Genomic DNA, 16,068 nt, shown 5'->3' with positions numbered 1-16,068 from the left:
CTATACCCTTCGGTATGTGGGATTCTATACCCTTCGGTATGTGGGATTCTATACCCTTCGGTATGTGGGATTCTATACCCTTCGGTATGTGGGATTCTATACTCTTCGGTATGTGGGATTCTATACCCTTCGGTATGTGGGATTCTATACCCTTCGGTATGTGGGATTCTATACCCTTCGGTATGTGGGATTCTATACCCTTCGGTATGTGTGATTCTATACCCTTCGGTATGTGGGATTCTATACCCTTCGGTATGTGGGATTCTATACCCTTCGGTATGTGGGATTCTATACCCTTCGGTATGTGGGATTCTATACCCTTCGGTATGTGGGATTCTATACCCTTCAGTATGTGGGATTCTATACCCTTCGGTATGTGTGATTCTATACCCTTCGGTATGTGTGATTCTATACCCTTCAGTATGTGTGATTCTATACCCTTCAGTATGTGTGATTCTATACCCTTCAGTATGTGTGATTCTATACCCTTCAGTATGTGTGATTCTATACCCTTCAGTATGTGTGATTCTATACCCTTCGGTATGTGGGATTCTATACCCTTCGGTATGTGGGATTCTATACCCTTCGGTATGTGGGATTCTATACCCTTCGGTATGTGGGATTCTATACCCTTCGGTATGTGGGATTCTATACCCTTCGGTATGTGGGATTCTATACCCTTCGGTATGTGGGATTCTATACCCTTCGGTATGTGGGATTCTATACCCTTCGGTATGTGGGATTCTATACTCTTCGGTATGTGGGATTCTATACCCTTCGGTATGTGGGATTCTATACCCTTCGGTATGTGGGATTCTATACCCTTCGGTATGTGGGATTCTATACCCTTCGGTATGTGGGATTCTATACCCTTCGGTATGTGGGATTCTATACCCTTCGGTATGTGGGATTCTGTACCCTTCGGTATGTGGGATTCTGTACCCTTCGGTATGTGGGATTCTGTACCCTTCGGTATGTGGGATTCTGTACCCTTCGGTATGTGGGATTCTGTACCCTTCGGTATGTGGGATTCTGTACCCTTCGGTATGTGGGATTCTGTACCCTTCGGTATGTGGGATTCTGTACCCTTCGGTATGTGGGATTCTGTACCCTTCGGTATGTGGGATTCTGTACCCTTCGGTATGTGGGATTCTGTACCCTTCGGTATGTGGGATTCTGTACCCTTCGGTATGTGGGATTCTGTACCCTTCGGTATGTGGGATTCTGTACCCTTCGGTATGTGGGATTCTGTACCCTTCGGTATGTGGGATTCTGTACCCTTCGGTATGTGGGATTCTGTACCCTTCGGTATGTGGGATTCTGTACCCTTCGGTATGTGGGATTATATACTCTACAGCAGTTGTCTCAACCTTCTGTCCCTTGTGTGCCACAATAGACTTTGATGGTGAAGATACACCTTTAAGTCAATATGGATAAGATCTGTATGAATGGGGTTATCTAGTATTAGGCTGGGTTCACACAGCAGAATTTCCTCACTGAGTTTCCTCAACTTTTTCATGCAAGAAATATAGCATGCAAATAATTTGAAGCAGATCCAAGCAGAATTTCCTTGTCAGTCAAAGCTCCGTTGATGTCAATGAAAGTTCCTGATGAGGATTATTTTCGATGAAGTTTCGTGAGGAATTTCCTCCATGTGAACCCAGACTTAGAAAAGTGTCCCCTCCTAGTGACTGAATACCAGTCATGACATGCCCCATTTCAAGGGAACCCTTACCCTGTACTCCTCACCTGCCAGATCCCAGGGCCTTTGTGTGAGCCCCTAGTTACCTTACATGTTTTCTTTAAGTTTTCTTAATAGTGTTATTCCATCCAAATTGACATGGTTTTATTGTTAGAATATGTTTGCAATAATATCATTTGTCATTGCTTATGGTCATGATATACACAAACACACACACACACATATATATATTTTACAGTATGTGTGGTTATATACTCTGCAGTATGTGCGGTGGTTATGTAGTCTGTGGTAGGGCTGCACGATTTGGGGAAAATGTCAAATTGAAATTATGGAGATAAATATTACGATTTCGATACAATAAACAAATTGTAAAGTCCAGTCCCCCCATTCCTCATCTGTCCCCTATAGACATTTCATATCTATGCCCCATGTCACGTCTGTCCCCCCCCATTTCAAGTCCACCCTCATTTCACATCCCCTCAAATACCATGTCCATCCCACTAAATATTGTGCCAGGGCACAGTGGTGAAAAAAAACCTGATGCTTAAGTAGCCTTGTTCCCCTGTAGGTTTGCCGCTCATCCCGTTTTCCTTAGAGGGGTCCCGGTGTCTTCAGCACTTTCTTCTTCAGAGACAAGAAGCTGATTGCAGTATTTTCCCGCTCAGCCAACCACTGGCCAAGACAGGACACCGCTGCAGTCAGTGATTGGTTGTGCGGGATTGTTTTACAGACAACTGCTAGTACTTTTTATGTTTCCCCCAGGCCCTGGCACCATATTACAACCACACACACACGGGTCGGGGCTGGGGCCGGGCCACCGACAAAATTCAAATGCAAGAGAATAATCGCAGGATACTGCGGGCAAGTAATCATGAGTGGTTAATATTGCTTTTCGTTTTTTTTTTGCTATAAATTGTGGAGCCCTAGTCTGTGATATGTGTGGTTATATAATCTACAGAAGTCCCAAACAAAATTGTATAGTTGGTAAATGCTTTGTGAAAAGGCAGATATAGAACATAATGATGGTCAACAAAAACTCCTCGATAAGGATTTAGTAACATGTTTACTGGCCCACAATACAGATATTGTAGCTCGTCTATTTGCCATTCATCTACCATCATTGTGTAAAATGACCCACTGAAATGTACAGATTAACATTACATGCTTTCCCTTATGCAGGACTCCCCTTTCACAAATGCAGGAATGGGTTCAAATTTGAATCTTCTGGGAGAAATTGAATGTGACGCCAGTATCATGGATGGGAAGTCTTTAAGTTTTGGAGCAGTGGGATCTTTAAGCGGTATGGTCCCTGTTTATTGTTTGCATCCTCCTTGTGTTAATCCCATAGAATGTCTTTACTACCAATCCTTCAAAATCTCTTCAGTCCTCTGGATGTCTAGGTCACCCGTATTAAAGATTTGAGTGAGACTCCTACAGATAACATTATGCACAATATTCAGAAGGGTCATGTCAGATGAATTGAGATCTAACTTGTTGGAGTGCAAAGCCTTTTATTTACTCCCTGGGGATAAGTCTCACTGTGAGAAGTCTGAAATAAATAAGGAGAAACAAAAGCGTATAGATCAAATAGTAACATGATTTTTATTAGACATAAATACTCAAAGGACATACATTTAAAAGCACATAAAAATAATACATGAGAGTACAGCTGATGAAGACGGAACAAAAGGGAGACTGGCTATGCAATGTGACCAAAATGTAAAAGCTTATATTGGGGATGTACTACCTTCCCAATAGTTATCAATATCAATGTAAGTAAAGTGCATAATGCCAGAAAAATTGATGATGTATAGCAACAGGGAAAGGAGGTAACATCCAGATAATAGCATCAAATGTAAGAATAGGTCAATTACCCAGTGAACTCCATGGACAAGCCAACCTCCACCACCCGACAAGGTTTCACTCTCAAGCTTCTTCCGGGGCATGCATGCCCCGGAAGAAGCTTGAGAGCGAAACGTCGTCAGATGGTGGAGGTTGGCTTGCCCCTGGAGTAGATCATTCTGATCTGAGGCTTGTATATAATCGTTATTTGAGGGAATACTTTAACTCATTTAGGCTAATACAGTATATAGAACCTATATATATGTATTATATATTGCTGGAAGGCGAAACGATGATCCAGCAATGTGACAAATAATTCCAGCTTTATTAGTCGTCCACCATGACAGCCACCGGAGAGATGGTCCCACAGGAAACAGAGAGGTTAAAAGCCCCTCCCACTCCTCAGTGTTTTTCCTGTTCCTATTAGGTCCAGGACAGAGGTCCGGGGTCCGTTCTCTGTAATGGGGATATTCTGGGGATTTTTAATTTTATCTTTTGGGGGTGGGTTGCGGTCACCTTAGGGGCTACCTAACCTTACATTGCTCCTTGGTCACGGGGGAGATCGTTCCCCTGCCTCTGGACCGTATGGGGACTGCGCTCCTGTGGGGTTACATGTCCTCATACTAGGATACTGTAAAGTATCTCGCTTGCCTGGGTTCCCCTTGTGTATGTGTGGGCTGCCCGTAACTCCGGGTGCTGCGGAGCTCCTTTGGGCTGTCTGCAGCAGCGTTCAGGAGAGTGGATCTCTTCGGCATCTTCCTCTGCCGCAAATGTTTAAGCCCCGTCGCGGCCGGAAGGAGTAAGGGTCGGGCGTCCGGAAGTTCCAGTCTGCGTGGAGGTGCCGGCAGCGCGGAAGTGACGTCAGAGGGCGCCAGAATTTGAATTCCTAAAGAATAAAGGTAGGGTCTCAGTGTTGTTAACCTGTCTATTGTGCGGTGTGTATTTGGCTACATGCTATAATGGACTGTCAGGTGGATCCTATGGAGCAGCTTGTTCCTACCGTGTCAGTGAGTACTACTGTTTTAGTAAAAGTATCAAGGTTGTGTCTCCTCTTGCCAGCGCTTATGGGTCCCTTTGTTTCTTTTAGGGAGACAAGGGACCATCTCAAATGCCTAAAGTTAAAGTCCAGGAATGTGTGATGTGTTTTACAAAATTACCGGAATCTTTAGAAATACAGCCTTTACATAGCTGTTTTTTATAAGTAGTGCAAGAGGAAAAGCCTGGTATTTATGAGGATTTGCGTTCTCTTATTCATCAAGAAATCCAAGCATCCATGGTGGCCTTTAATTTAACCCCTTCTATAAGCAGTCATGCCTCTATGAATGTTCTTCCTGCTGTCAATGTGTTTCCGGCTTTACCTACTTCAGATACTGCTATTAGTATGACTCCTGTACCTACGGGATACATACCTAATGTCACTTCTCAGGTTTCTCCTGGTCCGGCTCCCTGTATTCCATCTGGCTATCTTAAAGAGGTGCAGAGTCTTCATAAATCCAGGGATTACCAACCACCTTGTAAAAAATCTAAGTTGGTTGTTAACTCTCATTCTGAGGATGACTTAATATCTCGCTCTGATACAGAGGGTACGGAGGAAGGTGAAGTTTCTTCTGGGCCCTCTAAAAGGGATAATCCTAAATATTTATTTTCATCTGATGATACAGCGAGTCTCTTGAAAGCAGTCAGGAATATTATGGGATTTGAGGACGAGGATCCTCCTAGAACCATTCAGGATGAAATGTTTGGGGTTCTAAGACCTCAAAAGATAATGGTTTTTCCTATTCATGAAAATAATAAGAACATTATTATTGATGAGTGGGAAAGAACCTGGGAGAAGAATTGTCCTTCCCAAAGAGTTTAAAATCGTTTTCCCTTTGATTAAAAAGATACTGATTTGTGGCATGAGATCCCAAAAGTGGATGTTCAGGTTACTAAGGTTGTAAAAAAGTTATTTTTACCGTTCGAGGATTAATAGAGAATAAGACCCCTAGGGATGACCTTCTCTCTTCTATCCCCATGCTGAAACTGGCAGCAGGGTTTTTGGCTGATGCATCTCTGGAATCAGTTAGAATGGCGGCAAAGTCTGCAGGACTTTCTAACTCATCCAGGAGAGCCCTGTGGTTAAAAAATTGTAAGGGAAATAATACTTCTAAATCTAAACTTTGTACTATTCCCTGCATAGGAAAAGTGGTGTTTGTTCCTTTCCTAGAGGATATTCTTGAGACAGAGACATTCTGGAGACGGTAGACAGGAAAAAAGTTTTCCTGGAAGAAAAAAACTGAAAAACCTCAGAATACTTTTCAGCCCCAAGGGAATAATGCCACAAATTTCAGAGGTAAAGGTAAATTCGGGAGATGGGGTTACCCTAAAGGGGGTAAGGGAAAGGAGTTTATCCTTAACCCCAATCAGACCCCCAAAAAACAATAACGGGAGACCGGTAGGAGGGAGACTGAAGTTCTTTCTCTCCCAATGGAAAGAGATTACTTCAAATGCCTGGATCTTGAATCTGATAAAATTTGAATACAAGATAGAATTTTCTTCTCTCCCTCCTCCAAAATGTCTAATTACAAGACTGGCATCACCTATGCATCAAAACAGACTGTTGGAAGGCATTCAGAGTCTCCTGCAATTGGGAGCAATTTCTTGGGTTCCAGAGCTGGAGCAAGGTCAGGGTCATTATTCTTCCCTGTTCATGGTTCCGAAGCCAAATGGCTCATTTTGCACGATAATAAACTTGAAGCCTCTAAACAAGTTTATTGTATACAAGAAATTCATAATGGAATCCTTGAAATCAACAATTCCTATGATTGCAGCATGGGCGGTATTAGGATCCATGACATCCACCATTTCAGCAGTGCAGTGGGCGCAATTTCACTCAAGGCTTCTACAAGCCCAGACTCTAGCGGTATGGGACAAAACAAGTTTTCTCGGTCGCTCTTCATTGGGGGACACCTTACAGATGGGTATATGCTTTTGCCACTAGGAGACGCTGACACTAGGAAAAAAAGTCGGCTCCTCCCTGGCAGGATATACCCACCCACTGGAAGGGAGGTAATCAGTTTTTAGCTAATGTCAGCAGGAGGCAAGACACAGGTCTGGGAGCTTCCCAGACCTTGTCTTTTTTTATTATTTTCTAGTAAGGGCTTTTTCCGGTTTCTTGGGCCTCAGTGATGGTTAAGGACTCGGGCATGTGTAGTGATCCTACCCAAACTCCTCCGTCTTCTGTGGAGTTTTTAACAGACATCGGTTCGGGGGTGAGTCTTCCATTACGGGTCTGTCTTCCAGATGGCTCTGAAATCTCCAGTTTTCAGGTATCCGGGATTTCCCCCTTTCAGGGCCTTCCACTCCTTTTTTCCTTCGGGGGCCAGGTCCTCCTGAGATAGAGGGCGTTCAGGTCTTCCGGATTACACCAGGCTACTATCGCCTTCCAGGTGCTCATGGCGGGCCCCTGGGTCAGGGGATTTTGGGTCTGCAGCAGTTCTGTTCTTTGTTCTCTGCACCAGACCTCTCCAGAGCAGATTCCGTCTTTCTTTTTTTCTTTTTTTTTTCTGTAGTTTCTGGTCTACACCTCCTGTGGAGATCAGGCATCCCCTAATCTCCCTTTGGTGTTCCTGGGACTTTTTCCTATCTGCTTCCGGGATGGTTTAGGCCCATCTGGCTTCCTGGTCGACCCTTTCTGATCTCTCTATAGGGTCCGGGTGTTTTGAGTATACAAAGGACGATCCGGGTCTCTTGAGTCTACAAAGGACGGTCACTTCTTTTGGCGTCCTAGTCCATCTCCATGGACCGGGGATCTTCTGGGAGCTCGATTTCTGAACCTAGTTTGTCTCTGGCCTGGGGGCTCGTCCGCAGACCTTGTTGGTCTCCGGAGCTCAGTCTCGGGACTGATTCCTTTTCTCTGGGGACTGCTTTGGTACGCCCCATCTGTAAGGTGTCCCCAAATGAAGAGCGACCGAGAAAAGGTTTTTTTTTGTGCTTACGGTAAAATCTCTTTCTCGTAACCTTCATTGGTGGACACTGCACCCACCCATTTCAAAACTGATTACCTCACTTCCAGTGGGTGGGTATATCCTGCCAGGGAGGAGCCAACTTTTTTTCCTAGTGTCAGCGCCTCCTAGTGGCAAGAGCATATACCCATCTCTAAGGTTTCCCCCAATAAAGGCTATGAGAGAGATTTTATAGTAAGCACAAAAAATCTCCTTTTCTGTAGAGTGGGAAGATCCGTAAATTGGTGGCTGAAGGAGTCAAATCTGAAGAAAGGAGTTGTCTGGTATCCATATCCATTGATAATCACAACAGATGCAAGCGCCTGGGGTTCAGGAGCCCATGTAAATCAGAATTATTTTCAAGCTCAATGGCCTCCACACCTGGTAAGGTTTTCCTCAAACTACAAGGAGTTGAGAGCAATCTGGGAAGCCCTACAGGCAGCCAAACATCTCATGTCCAACCAAGATGTAAGCGTGTATTTAGACAATTCTACTGCAGTGGCGTTTATAAGACATCAAGGAGGCACAAAACACAGAGCTCTGCAAGCGATCTCCTCAAGAATTTTTGTCGGGGCAGAAAGGAACCTAACCTCGATCACAGCAGGCAAGGGCTCTTGCAACCTAGTGGCAAACTTTCTAAGTTGGAGAGTTCTGGACCCGGGGGGGAATGGTCTCTCAATCCTTTGGTCTTCCAGTTACGAAAAAACAAATGGGTGATGCCCTGTATAGATCTATTTGCGTCCCGAAAAAATGCTCAGGTAGACAGGTTCTTCTACCTGGACCCGATAAATCGCCCGGAAGCAGTGGATGCTTTAGCTCAAACTTGGGACTTTCTGCTAGCATATGCCTTCCCTCCAATCCCTCTTATTGCAAAAGCTCTAGCAAAAATCAGGGACAGCAATCTATCAGTAATTTTTGTAGCCCCCTTTTGGCCACAAAGGGGTTGGTTTTGTCTCCTGAAGATACTTACAAAATGACAACCCATTTCATTTTCCTTTTGAGGGACGATCTTCTTCTCCAGGGCCCAGTCTGTCATCAGGGCATCCAAAATTAACAGCTTACGGCTAGGATTCTGAAGAGCTTCTCTTAGAACAAAGGGGACTATCTAAAAGAGTGATCTCTACTCTTACGATGAGTAGGAAAAAGTCTACATCTAAAATCTGGAAGAAGTTTATGAACTGGAGTGCTTCAAAAGAAATTAATATTTCTAAACCTGATATTCCCTGTATTCTTGATTTTCTACTGGAAGGATTTGAGAAAGGCGGCCTTTGGTACAGTGTTTGATCAACAAATTGCAGATCACCGTTGGATAAAGCGGTTTTTCAGGGCTTTATCTAGAATTAAACCTAGAATTCCAGTTCGCACTCCATCATGGAATCTAAATTGGGTGCTGTCAGCATTAACTAGTCCTCCATTTGAACCTTTGGATAAAAGCTTCTCTAAAATATGTGACTTTCAAAACTACTTTCTTGATTGCAATCACTACTGCTTGTAGAGTGGGAGAAATTCAGGCTCTATCCATAAGAGAACCTTATATGACTATATCTGATGACAGAGTGACTCTGAGATTAGACCCTGCTTTTTTGCCGAAGGTAGTTTCTGATTTCCACAGGACCCGGGAAATTGTACTTCCATCATTTTGTAACAACCCTAAAAATGAGCAAGAAGAGACATATCATACCCTTGATGTCAGGAGATGTCTTCTTAGATATCTGGAAGTCTCCAACCCTTGGAGGAAAGATGACAATCTGCCTTTAACAATTTCAAGGTCCAAACAAGGGCAAAAAAGCCTCCAAGAGCTCCATTGCTAGATGGTTGAAATCAGTTATCTCAGAAGCCTACTTTTCAAAAGGGGAACAAGTCCCAAAAGGATTAAAGGCCCATTCTTCTAGGGCCATTCTTTTCTTTTACGAGACTAAGGAGTCTAAGGAATCGGCCTTAAAAATCTAAGTTGCCCAGTAAAAAATGGGCTATTTGCAACACAATGTTAAGTATGTCCACCAAAAGACCCATTATGGGCTAATAACATCATGAAGGAGGACAGGGTATACTTCCTAGAGGACAACAAGCAGATGATCAGAGACAAAATCCAGTCATCCCTTGCAGCTCAACTGACTGTAACAGTGGCCCCCTCTTCATAAGCTGCAGAAGCCTCTGGGTATTTTCACATTGAGAGATTCCGTCTAGTGACCGCTGCCAAAAATACTTCAGCGGTAGGACTGCGCAGCACTGTGCCATCACCATTGACAGCTAAGCAGTGCTCGTAGACTTCCGCGCAAAGAATGAACATGTTCTTCTTTGCGCTGAACAATCTCAGCGGCAGACAATTCCGCAGTGTGAATGAGAATGAAGAATGAAATTCCGCAGTGTGAATCGGTCTAGCGGAAGACCCGTTCAAACATAGCCTCTTTGGGATAGAAAAAAAAAAAGCAAGACTATGAAATCAGGCCAGTTATCAGAACCGTTTCTGGTTAGCTCAGATTAATATTTTCAGGGGAAAGAGGAAAATAAAAATAAAAATTACTTCTCTTCAGACCAGATTGAATCCCTCTGAAAGGCCACGAGAAATGCAATGGCTATCAAAGAAACCCATGAGTATGTTCTATTCAAGTTGAACGTTTTGCGTCTTAGGACACGAAAAACAAACTTCCCCGTACTTATGAATCTTCAGTCCATTATCAATGCTAAATTGGAAGACCCACAAAGGAAGCTTGCCATTCCAATTGAAAAGAAGACCTTTATTTATTGACATAGATCTTAAGGACTAGCAAGAAGCCCACAAAATAGAGCACCCTACCCTTTGAAGACTCGTCACAACGAAGAAGTTCTTTTGAAAAGATCCTAGAAAACTAACAATAGTTTTGCGGCTAAATATGTGGCAGAAACCATGGGGAAGATTTATCAAAACCTGTGTAGAAAAATAGTGGTGCAGTTACCTATAGAGACCAATCAGATGGCTTCTTTCATTTTTTATTTAAAAGAAAAAGAAAGAAGCAATCTAGTTGCTATGAACAACCACTCTTCTACACAGGTTAAAAAAAAATCTCCCTGCATGTATGTATGGATAAACAATTTTGAAGACTATCTTCAGGGGAAAATACCTAGCGAACAAATAATCGTCTACTCCCTTATTAAAGGGGTATTCCAGGCCAAAGCTTTTTTTTATATTTCAACTGGCAGGGGCGGAGTACCCCTTTAATCCTTCCAATAGTTATTAGCTTCTGAAGTTGAGTTGTTCTTTTCTGTCTAACTGCTCTCTGATGACTCACGGACGGGAGCTGTGCAGTTCCTATGGGGATATTCTCCCATCATGCACAGCTCCCGGGACGTGACATCATCATTGAGCAGTTAGACAGAAAACTTCAGAAGCTAATAACAATTGGAAGGATTAAGATTTTTTAATAGAAGTAATTTACAAATCTGTTTAACTTTCCGGAGCCAGTTGAGATATATATATATATATATATATATATATATATATAAAAAGGTTTTGCCCGGAATACCCCTTCAAGAGTTTGCCGTCCTATGAATCTCTTGTGGATCCCTTGGGCCCGATGTTGCCCATCACCGATCATCCAGATTGTCCCCCAGGGGCATCCTCCCTTTTCTTTATGGGGGGGATGGGGAGGACTCCACTGTGTTTTCTACTTGTGCTCTCTCCATCTGGTGTACTACCTCTCTCTGACCTATGCCCTGATGTGTCTTCTAGGCCCTGTAGCCCGTTTGAGTATATACAGTTGAAACATTTTTACACTTCTGTCTCTCGCTCTGCCCGCCTGCACAGGGACCCCACTCCTTTTGAACACCTATGCCTCACTCCTGTACCTCATACCATTGGCTTATTACTAACCCGTTATTCCTCTTCCTTACTTTCCATTTGCTCTGCCTGGGAGACCGAACTCAATAGGCAATTGTTTCCTTCTCACACACAAATCTGTTAAGGCTAACAGGCTCAGGAGACTAATTATAAGATCTTATCTCGTTGGTACCGCACCACAGAGATGCTGCATGGTTGGTATCCCTCAGTTTCTGAAATGTGTTGGCGTTGTAACAACGCGATCGGCACCTTATCCCACATTTGGACGGGTTGTTTGTCCCTGCGCCCTTTCTGGTATGCGGTACGCACCACTGCCCGTAGGGTTACCGGCGTCTCTATACCAGATTCCCCAGAAGCGGCTTTGTTGTTTATGTTCGATGTCTCCTCCTCCTCCTCTTATAAGAAGTCCCTTTTGCGCTACCTTCTGCAGGCAGCCAAATCAGTAATTCCTCGCAAATGGAGATCGACGGATCCTCCCACAGTCGGTGATTGGATGGCGGAAATTAACCATCTACAGCGTATGGAGGAACTGATAGCTTTGTCCCCTGCAGAGATTGAACGCTATAGTAAAACCTGGTTCAATTGGCTGTCTTTCCAATCTACTCCGTACTATTGCACATTGTTGGCCTCTGGAAACCCATGTTCCTTGTCTGACATCCATCTTTTGGGTTCTCTCTTTTCGTATCTTCTGTCTGACTTTTAATTATAGTAGTTGGCCTCACCCTTCTTTTTCTGTCTTTTCTGTAGACAGATGATTTGCCCCTTTTTACCTATGCAGTATTAGCATTTCTGTTGCTTCCGCCCCTTTTCTACCTGATTGGTTCTATATTCAGCATACTGCTTCTTCTTGCTTGGATGTCGAATGTAGTTACATTACCTATGCTTGTATTGATCCATTGTTCTTGTTGACGCTTGTGATTTTCTCTGTTATTGTTTGTTTCTTTATTCAAAACAATAAAACTTTAAATTTGAAAAAAAAAAATTAGTCTCCTCTTTCACCTAGAGCTTAAAGCCTATTCCACTAGGGCAGTCTTTTCTACATGGGTCAAAAGGGCCTTGGCTACAATTAATCAGATCTGTAAGGCTGACACTTGGTCGAATCCTCACACCTTTGCTAGACATTCCAGGTGTGACATGGTTTATGGCAGAAAGTAGCCATGTTTTCCATTTCTGGAATACCCTTTAAATATGCCAGGAGCTGAGTGTAGCGACATGGTTGACAGTGACGCTTTACAAGTGGAAACATCTAAAAAGTGGCAGTAAAGTTGTTCAGATACTTCTCAGCATATACCATATGAATTAAACCAGAGAATAATACTAAACATGATACAGTTTCCCTGCCTATGCATGAACTCAAGTTGTATAGCATCCGAATGATCAGATTTCACTCATAAGGCTCAGGTTGCTTTCTTACCTCTCTGACACTTTCTGTACTGTCTGCTGTATTCTTAGGCAGTGTTCAGACATTGTGGTTGTCATAATAATGTTGCATTTTTTTCTCTGGCGATTTTCCGATGTTGCAGTAAAACAGTAGCATTGTTATCACGATTACAGGAACCAACAGAAAAAATGGGAAATCGCTGTGAGACAACCACAATGTGTGGACACAACTTATGTGTAATGCCCCAATAATGTGTTCAGCAGCTTCACCTGAGATGACTGAGGGCTATCCAGAAACCCTGTATTGGAAGGAGAGGAAATAGTGGGCCCACTTCCAACTATTCCATAAAAATCCAGGCCCAGAACCAAACACTTATCAAAGACTCAGAACTTGGTTCAAGAAGCAAGTCCAGCTTTCCTGGACTTTTGTATCTTACCCAGTTTAACAATTTTGATGATTTAGTACTTTTTCCTGCGTCGTGCTTAGACTTCGTACACTTTTTTTTATCAAATTTTGTGTGTGTTTTATTATCTTTTCCTAAACTTGATTTCACCCCACCTTAGCCTTGTTGAACATGTTCCATGTTTGAGTGAGCTGGAATCAGACGAAAGAATGGAGTACTAAACCATTCTTTTTTTTCCCCTGATGTGAACATTTTGATAAATCGAGTTGTTGCACAGGTTCATAGAAGCTGAAAGAAATCTATGTGATGTCATTGAGAATAACCATGGCTGAACCGCCTAATCTATATATATATAAAACTCAGTGTGTGTATGTGTGTATGTATGTGTGTATGTTCCACAAAAACTTTCAAACGGCTAAAGATATTAACATGAAACTTGGCACATATGTTATATGTCAACAACAAACACAGGATAGGTAATTTAACCCTTACTCACCCCCCCCCCCCCCATTTGCCAGGGGCGGGGTTTATGTTTAACGTCCCATGCAAGTCAATGGGAAATATGTTACTGAATAACTTCCAAATGGCTTGAGATATTTCGATAATACTTGGTCACATGTTACTTATATATCCACTTAAAATATAGGATAGTTAATTTAACCCTTAACTACCCCCATTTGTGAGGGTCGTTTTTTTTTGTTTAAAGTCCCATGCAAATCAATGGGAAATGTATGTTCCCACATAACTTCTGTACGGCTGGAGATATTTCAATAACTGGTACACATATTACCGGTCGGGATAGAAGGTCGACATAGGAGGCCGGGATAGGAGGCCGGGATAAGAGGACGGGATAGGAGGATGTGATAGGAGGACCGGGATAGGAGGACCGGGATAGGAGGACCGGGATAGGAGGACCGGGATAGGAGGACCGGGATAGGAGGTCAGGATATGAGGTCGGGATAGGAGGTCGAGATAGGAGGAAGGGATAGGAGGTCGAGATAGGAGGACGGGATAGGAGGTCGAGATAGGAGGACGAGATAGGAGGATGGGATAGATGGACTGGATAGGAGGACGGGAAAGGAGGTCGAGATATGAGGACGGGAAAGGAGGTTGGGATAGGAGGTGGGGATAGGAGGTTAAGGACTCGGGCATGTGTAGTGATCCTACCCAAACTCCTCCGTCTTCTGTGGAGTTTTTAACAGACATCGGTTCGGGGGTGAGTCTTCCATTACGGGTCTGTCTTCCAGATGGCTCTGAAATCTCCAGTTTTCAGGTATCCGGGATTTCCCCCTTTCAGGGCCTTCCACTCCTTTTTTCCTTCGGGGTCCAGGTCCTCCTGAGATAGAGGGCGTTCAGGTCTTCCGGATTACACCAGGCTACTATCGCCTTCCAGGTGCTCATGGCGGGCCCCTGGGTCAGGGGATTTTGGGTCTGCCGCAGTTCTGTTCTTTGTTCTCTGCACCAGACCTCTCCAGAGCAGATTCCGTCTTCCTTTTTTCCTTTTTTTTTTCTGTAGTTTCTGGTCTACACCTCCTGTGGAGATCAGGCATCCCCTAATCTCCCTTTGGTGTTCCTGGGACTTTTTCCTATCTGCTTCCGGGATGGTTTAGGCCCATCTGGCTTCCTGGTCGACCCTTTCTGATCTCTCTATAGGGTCCGGGTGTTTTGAGTATACAAAGGACGATCCGGGTCTCTTGAGTCTACAAAGGACGGTCACTTCTTTTGGCGTCCTAGTCCATCTCCATGGACCGGGGATCTTCTGGGAGCTCGATTTCTGGACCTAGTTTGTCTCTGGCCAGGGGGCTCGTCCGCAGGCCTTGTTGGTCTCGGGAGCTCAGTCTCGGGACTGATTCCTTTTCTCTGGGGACTGCTTTGGTACACCCCATCTGTAAGGTGTCCCCCAATGAAGAGAGACCGAGAAAAGGGTTTTTTTTTGTGCTTACGGTAAAATCTCTTTCTCGTAACCTTCATTGGTGGACACTGCACCCACCCATTTCAAAACTGATTACCTCACTTCCAGGGGGTGGGTATATCCTGCCAGGGAGGAGCCAACTTTTTTTCCTAGTGTCAGCGCCTCCTAGTGGCAAGAGTATATACCCATCTCTAAGGTTTCCCACAATAAAGGCTATGAGAGAGATTTTATGGTAAGCACAAAAAATCTCCTTTTCTGTAGAGTGTGAAGAGCCGTAAATTGGTGGCTGAAGGAGTCAAATCTGAAGAAAGGAGTTGTCTGGTATCCATATCCATTGATAATCACAACAGATGCAAGCGCCTGGGGTTCGGGAGCCCATGTAAATCAGAATTATTTTCAAGCTCAATGGCCTCCACACCTGGTAAGGTTTTCCTCAAACTACAAGGAGTTGAGAGCAATCTGGGAAGCCCTACAGGCAGCCAAACATCTCATGTCCAACCAAGATGTAAGCGTGTATTTAGACAATTCTACTACAGTGGCGTTTATAAGACATCAAGGAGGCACAAAACACAGAGCTCTGCAAGCGATCTCCTCAAGAATTTTTGTCGGGGCAGAAAGGAACCTAACCTCGATCACAGCAGGCAAGGGCTCTTGCAACCTAGTGGCAAACTTTCTAAGTTGGAGAGTTCTGGACCCGGGGGGGAATGGTCTCTCAATCCTTTGGTCTTCCAGTTACGAAAAAACAAATGGGGGATGCCCTGTATAGATCTTTTTGCGTCCCGGAAAAATGCTCAGGTAGACAGGTTCTTCTACCTGGACCCGAGAAATCGCCCGGAAGCAGTGGATGCTTTAGCTCAAACTTGGGACTTTCTGCTAGCATATGCCTTCCCTCCAATCCCTCTTATTGCAAAAGCTCTAGCAAAAATCAGGGACCGCAATCTATCAGTAATTTTTGTAGCCCCCTTTTGGCCACAAAGGGGTTGGTTTTGTCTCCTGAAGATACCTATGGGGCTAGGAGGTGGGGATAG

General features: G+C 43.9%; 1 protein-coding gene across 5 annotated transcripts in view; it reads left to right on the top strand.

Moving 5' to 3' along the window:
* Positions 1–16,068, top strand: part of TASP1 (taspase 1) — a 171,782-nt gene that overhangs the window by 25,947 nt on the left and 129,767 nt on the right. For all 5 annotated transcript variants that reach the window (XM_056567886.1, XM_056567885.1, XM_056567890.1 and 2 more), the window contains one exon: positions 2,882–3,002. In XM_056567886.1, the coding sequence (XP_056423861.1) occupies positions 2,882–3,002 (121 nt within the window). The remainder of the gene's footprint in view (positions 1–2,881; positions 3,003–16,068) is intronic.

Source organism: Hyla sarda, chromosome 3 (genome assembly GCF_029499605.1).
Source record: "Hyla sarda isolate aHylSar1 chromosome 3, aHylSar1.hap1, whole genome shotgun sequence".
In the NCBI taxonomy this organism is placed as follows: domain Eukaryota; kingdom Metazoa; phylum Chordata; class Amphibia; order Anura; family Hylidae; genus Hyla; species Hyla sarda.
Note: the sequence above shows the minus strand (reverse complement) of the source record. Positions and strands in the feature narration are given on the sequence as shown.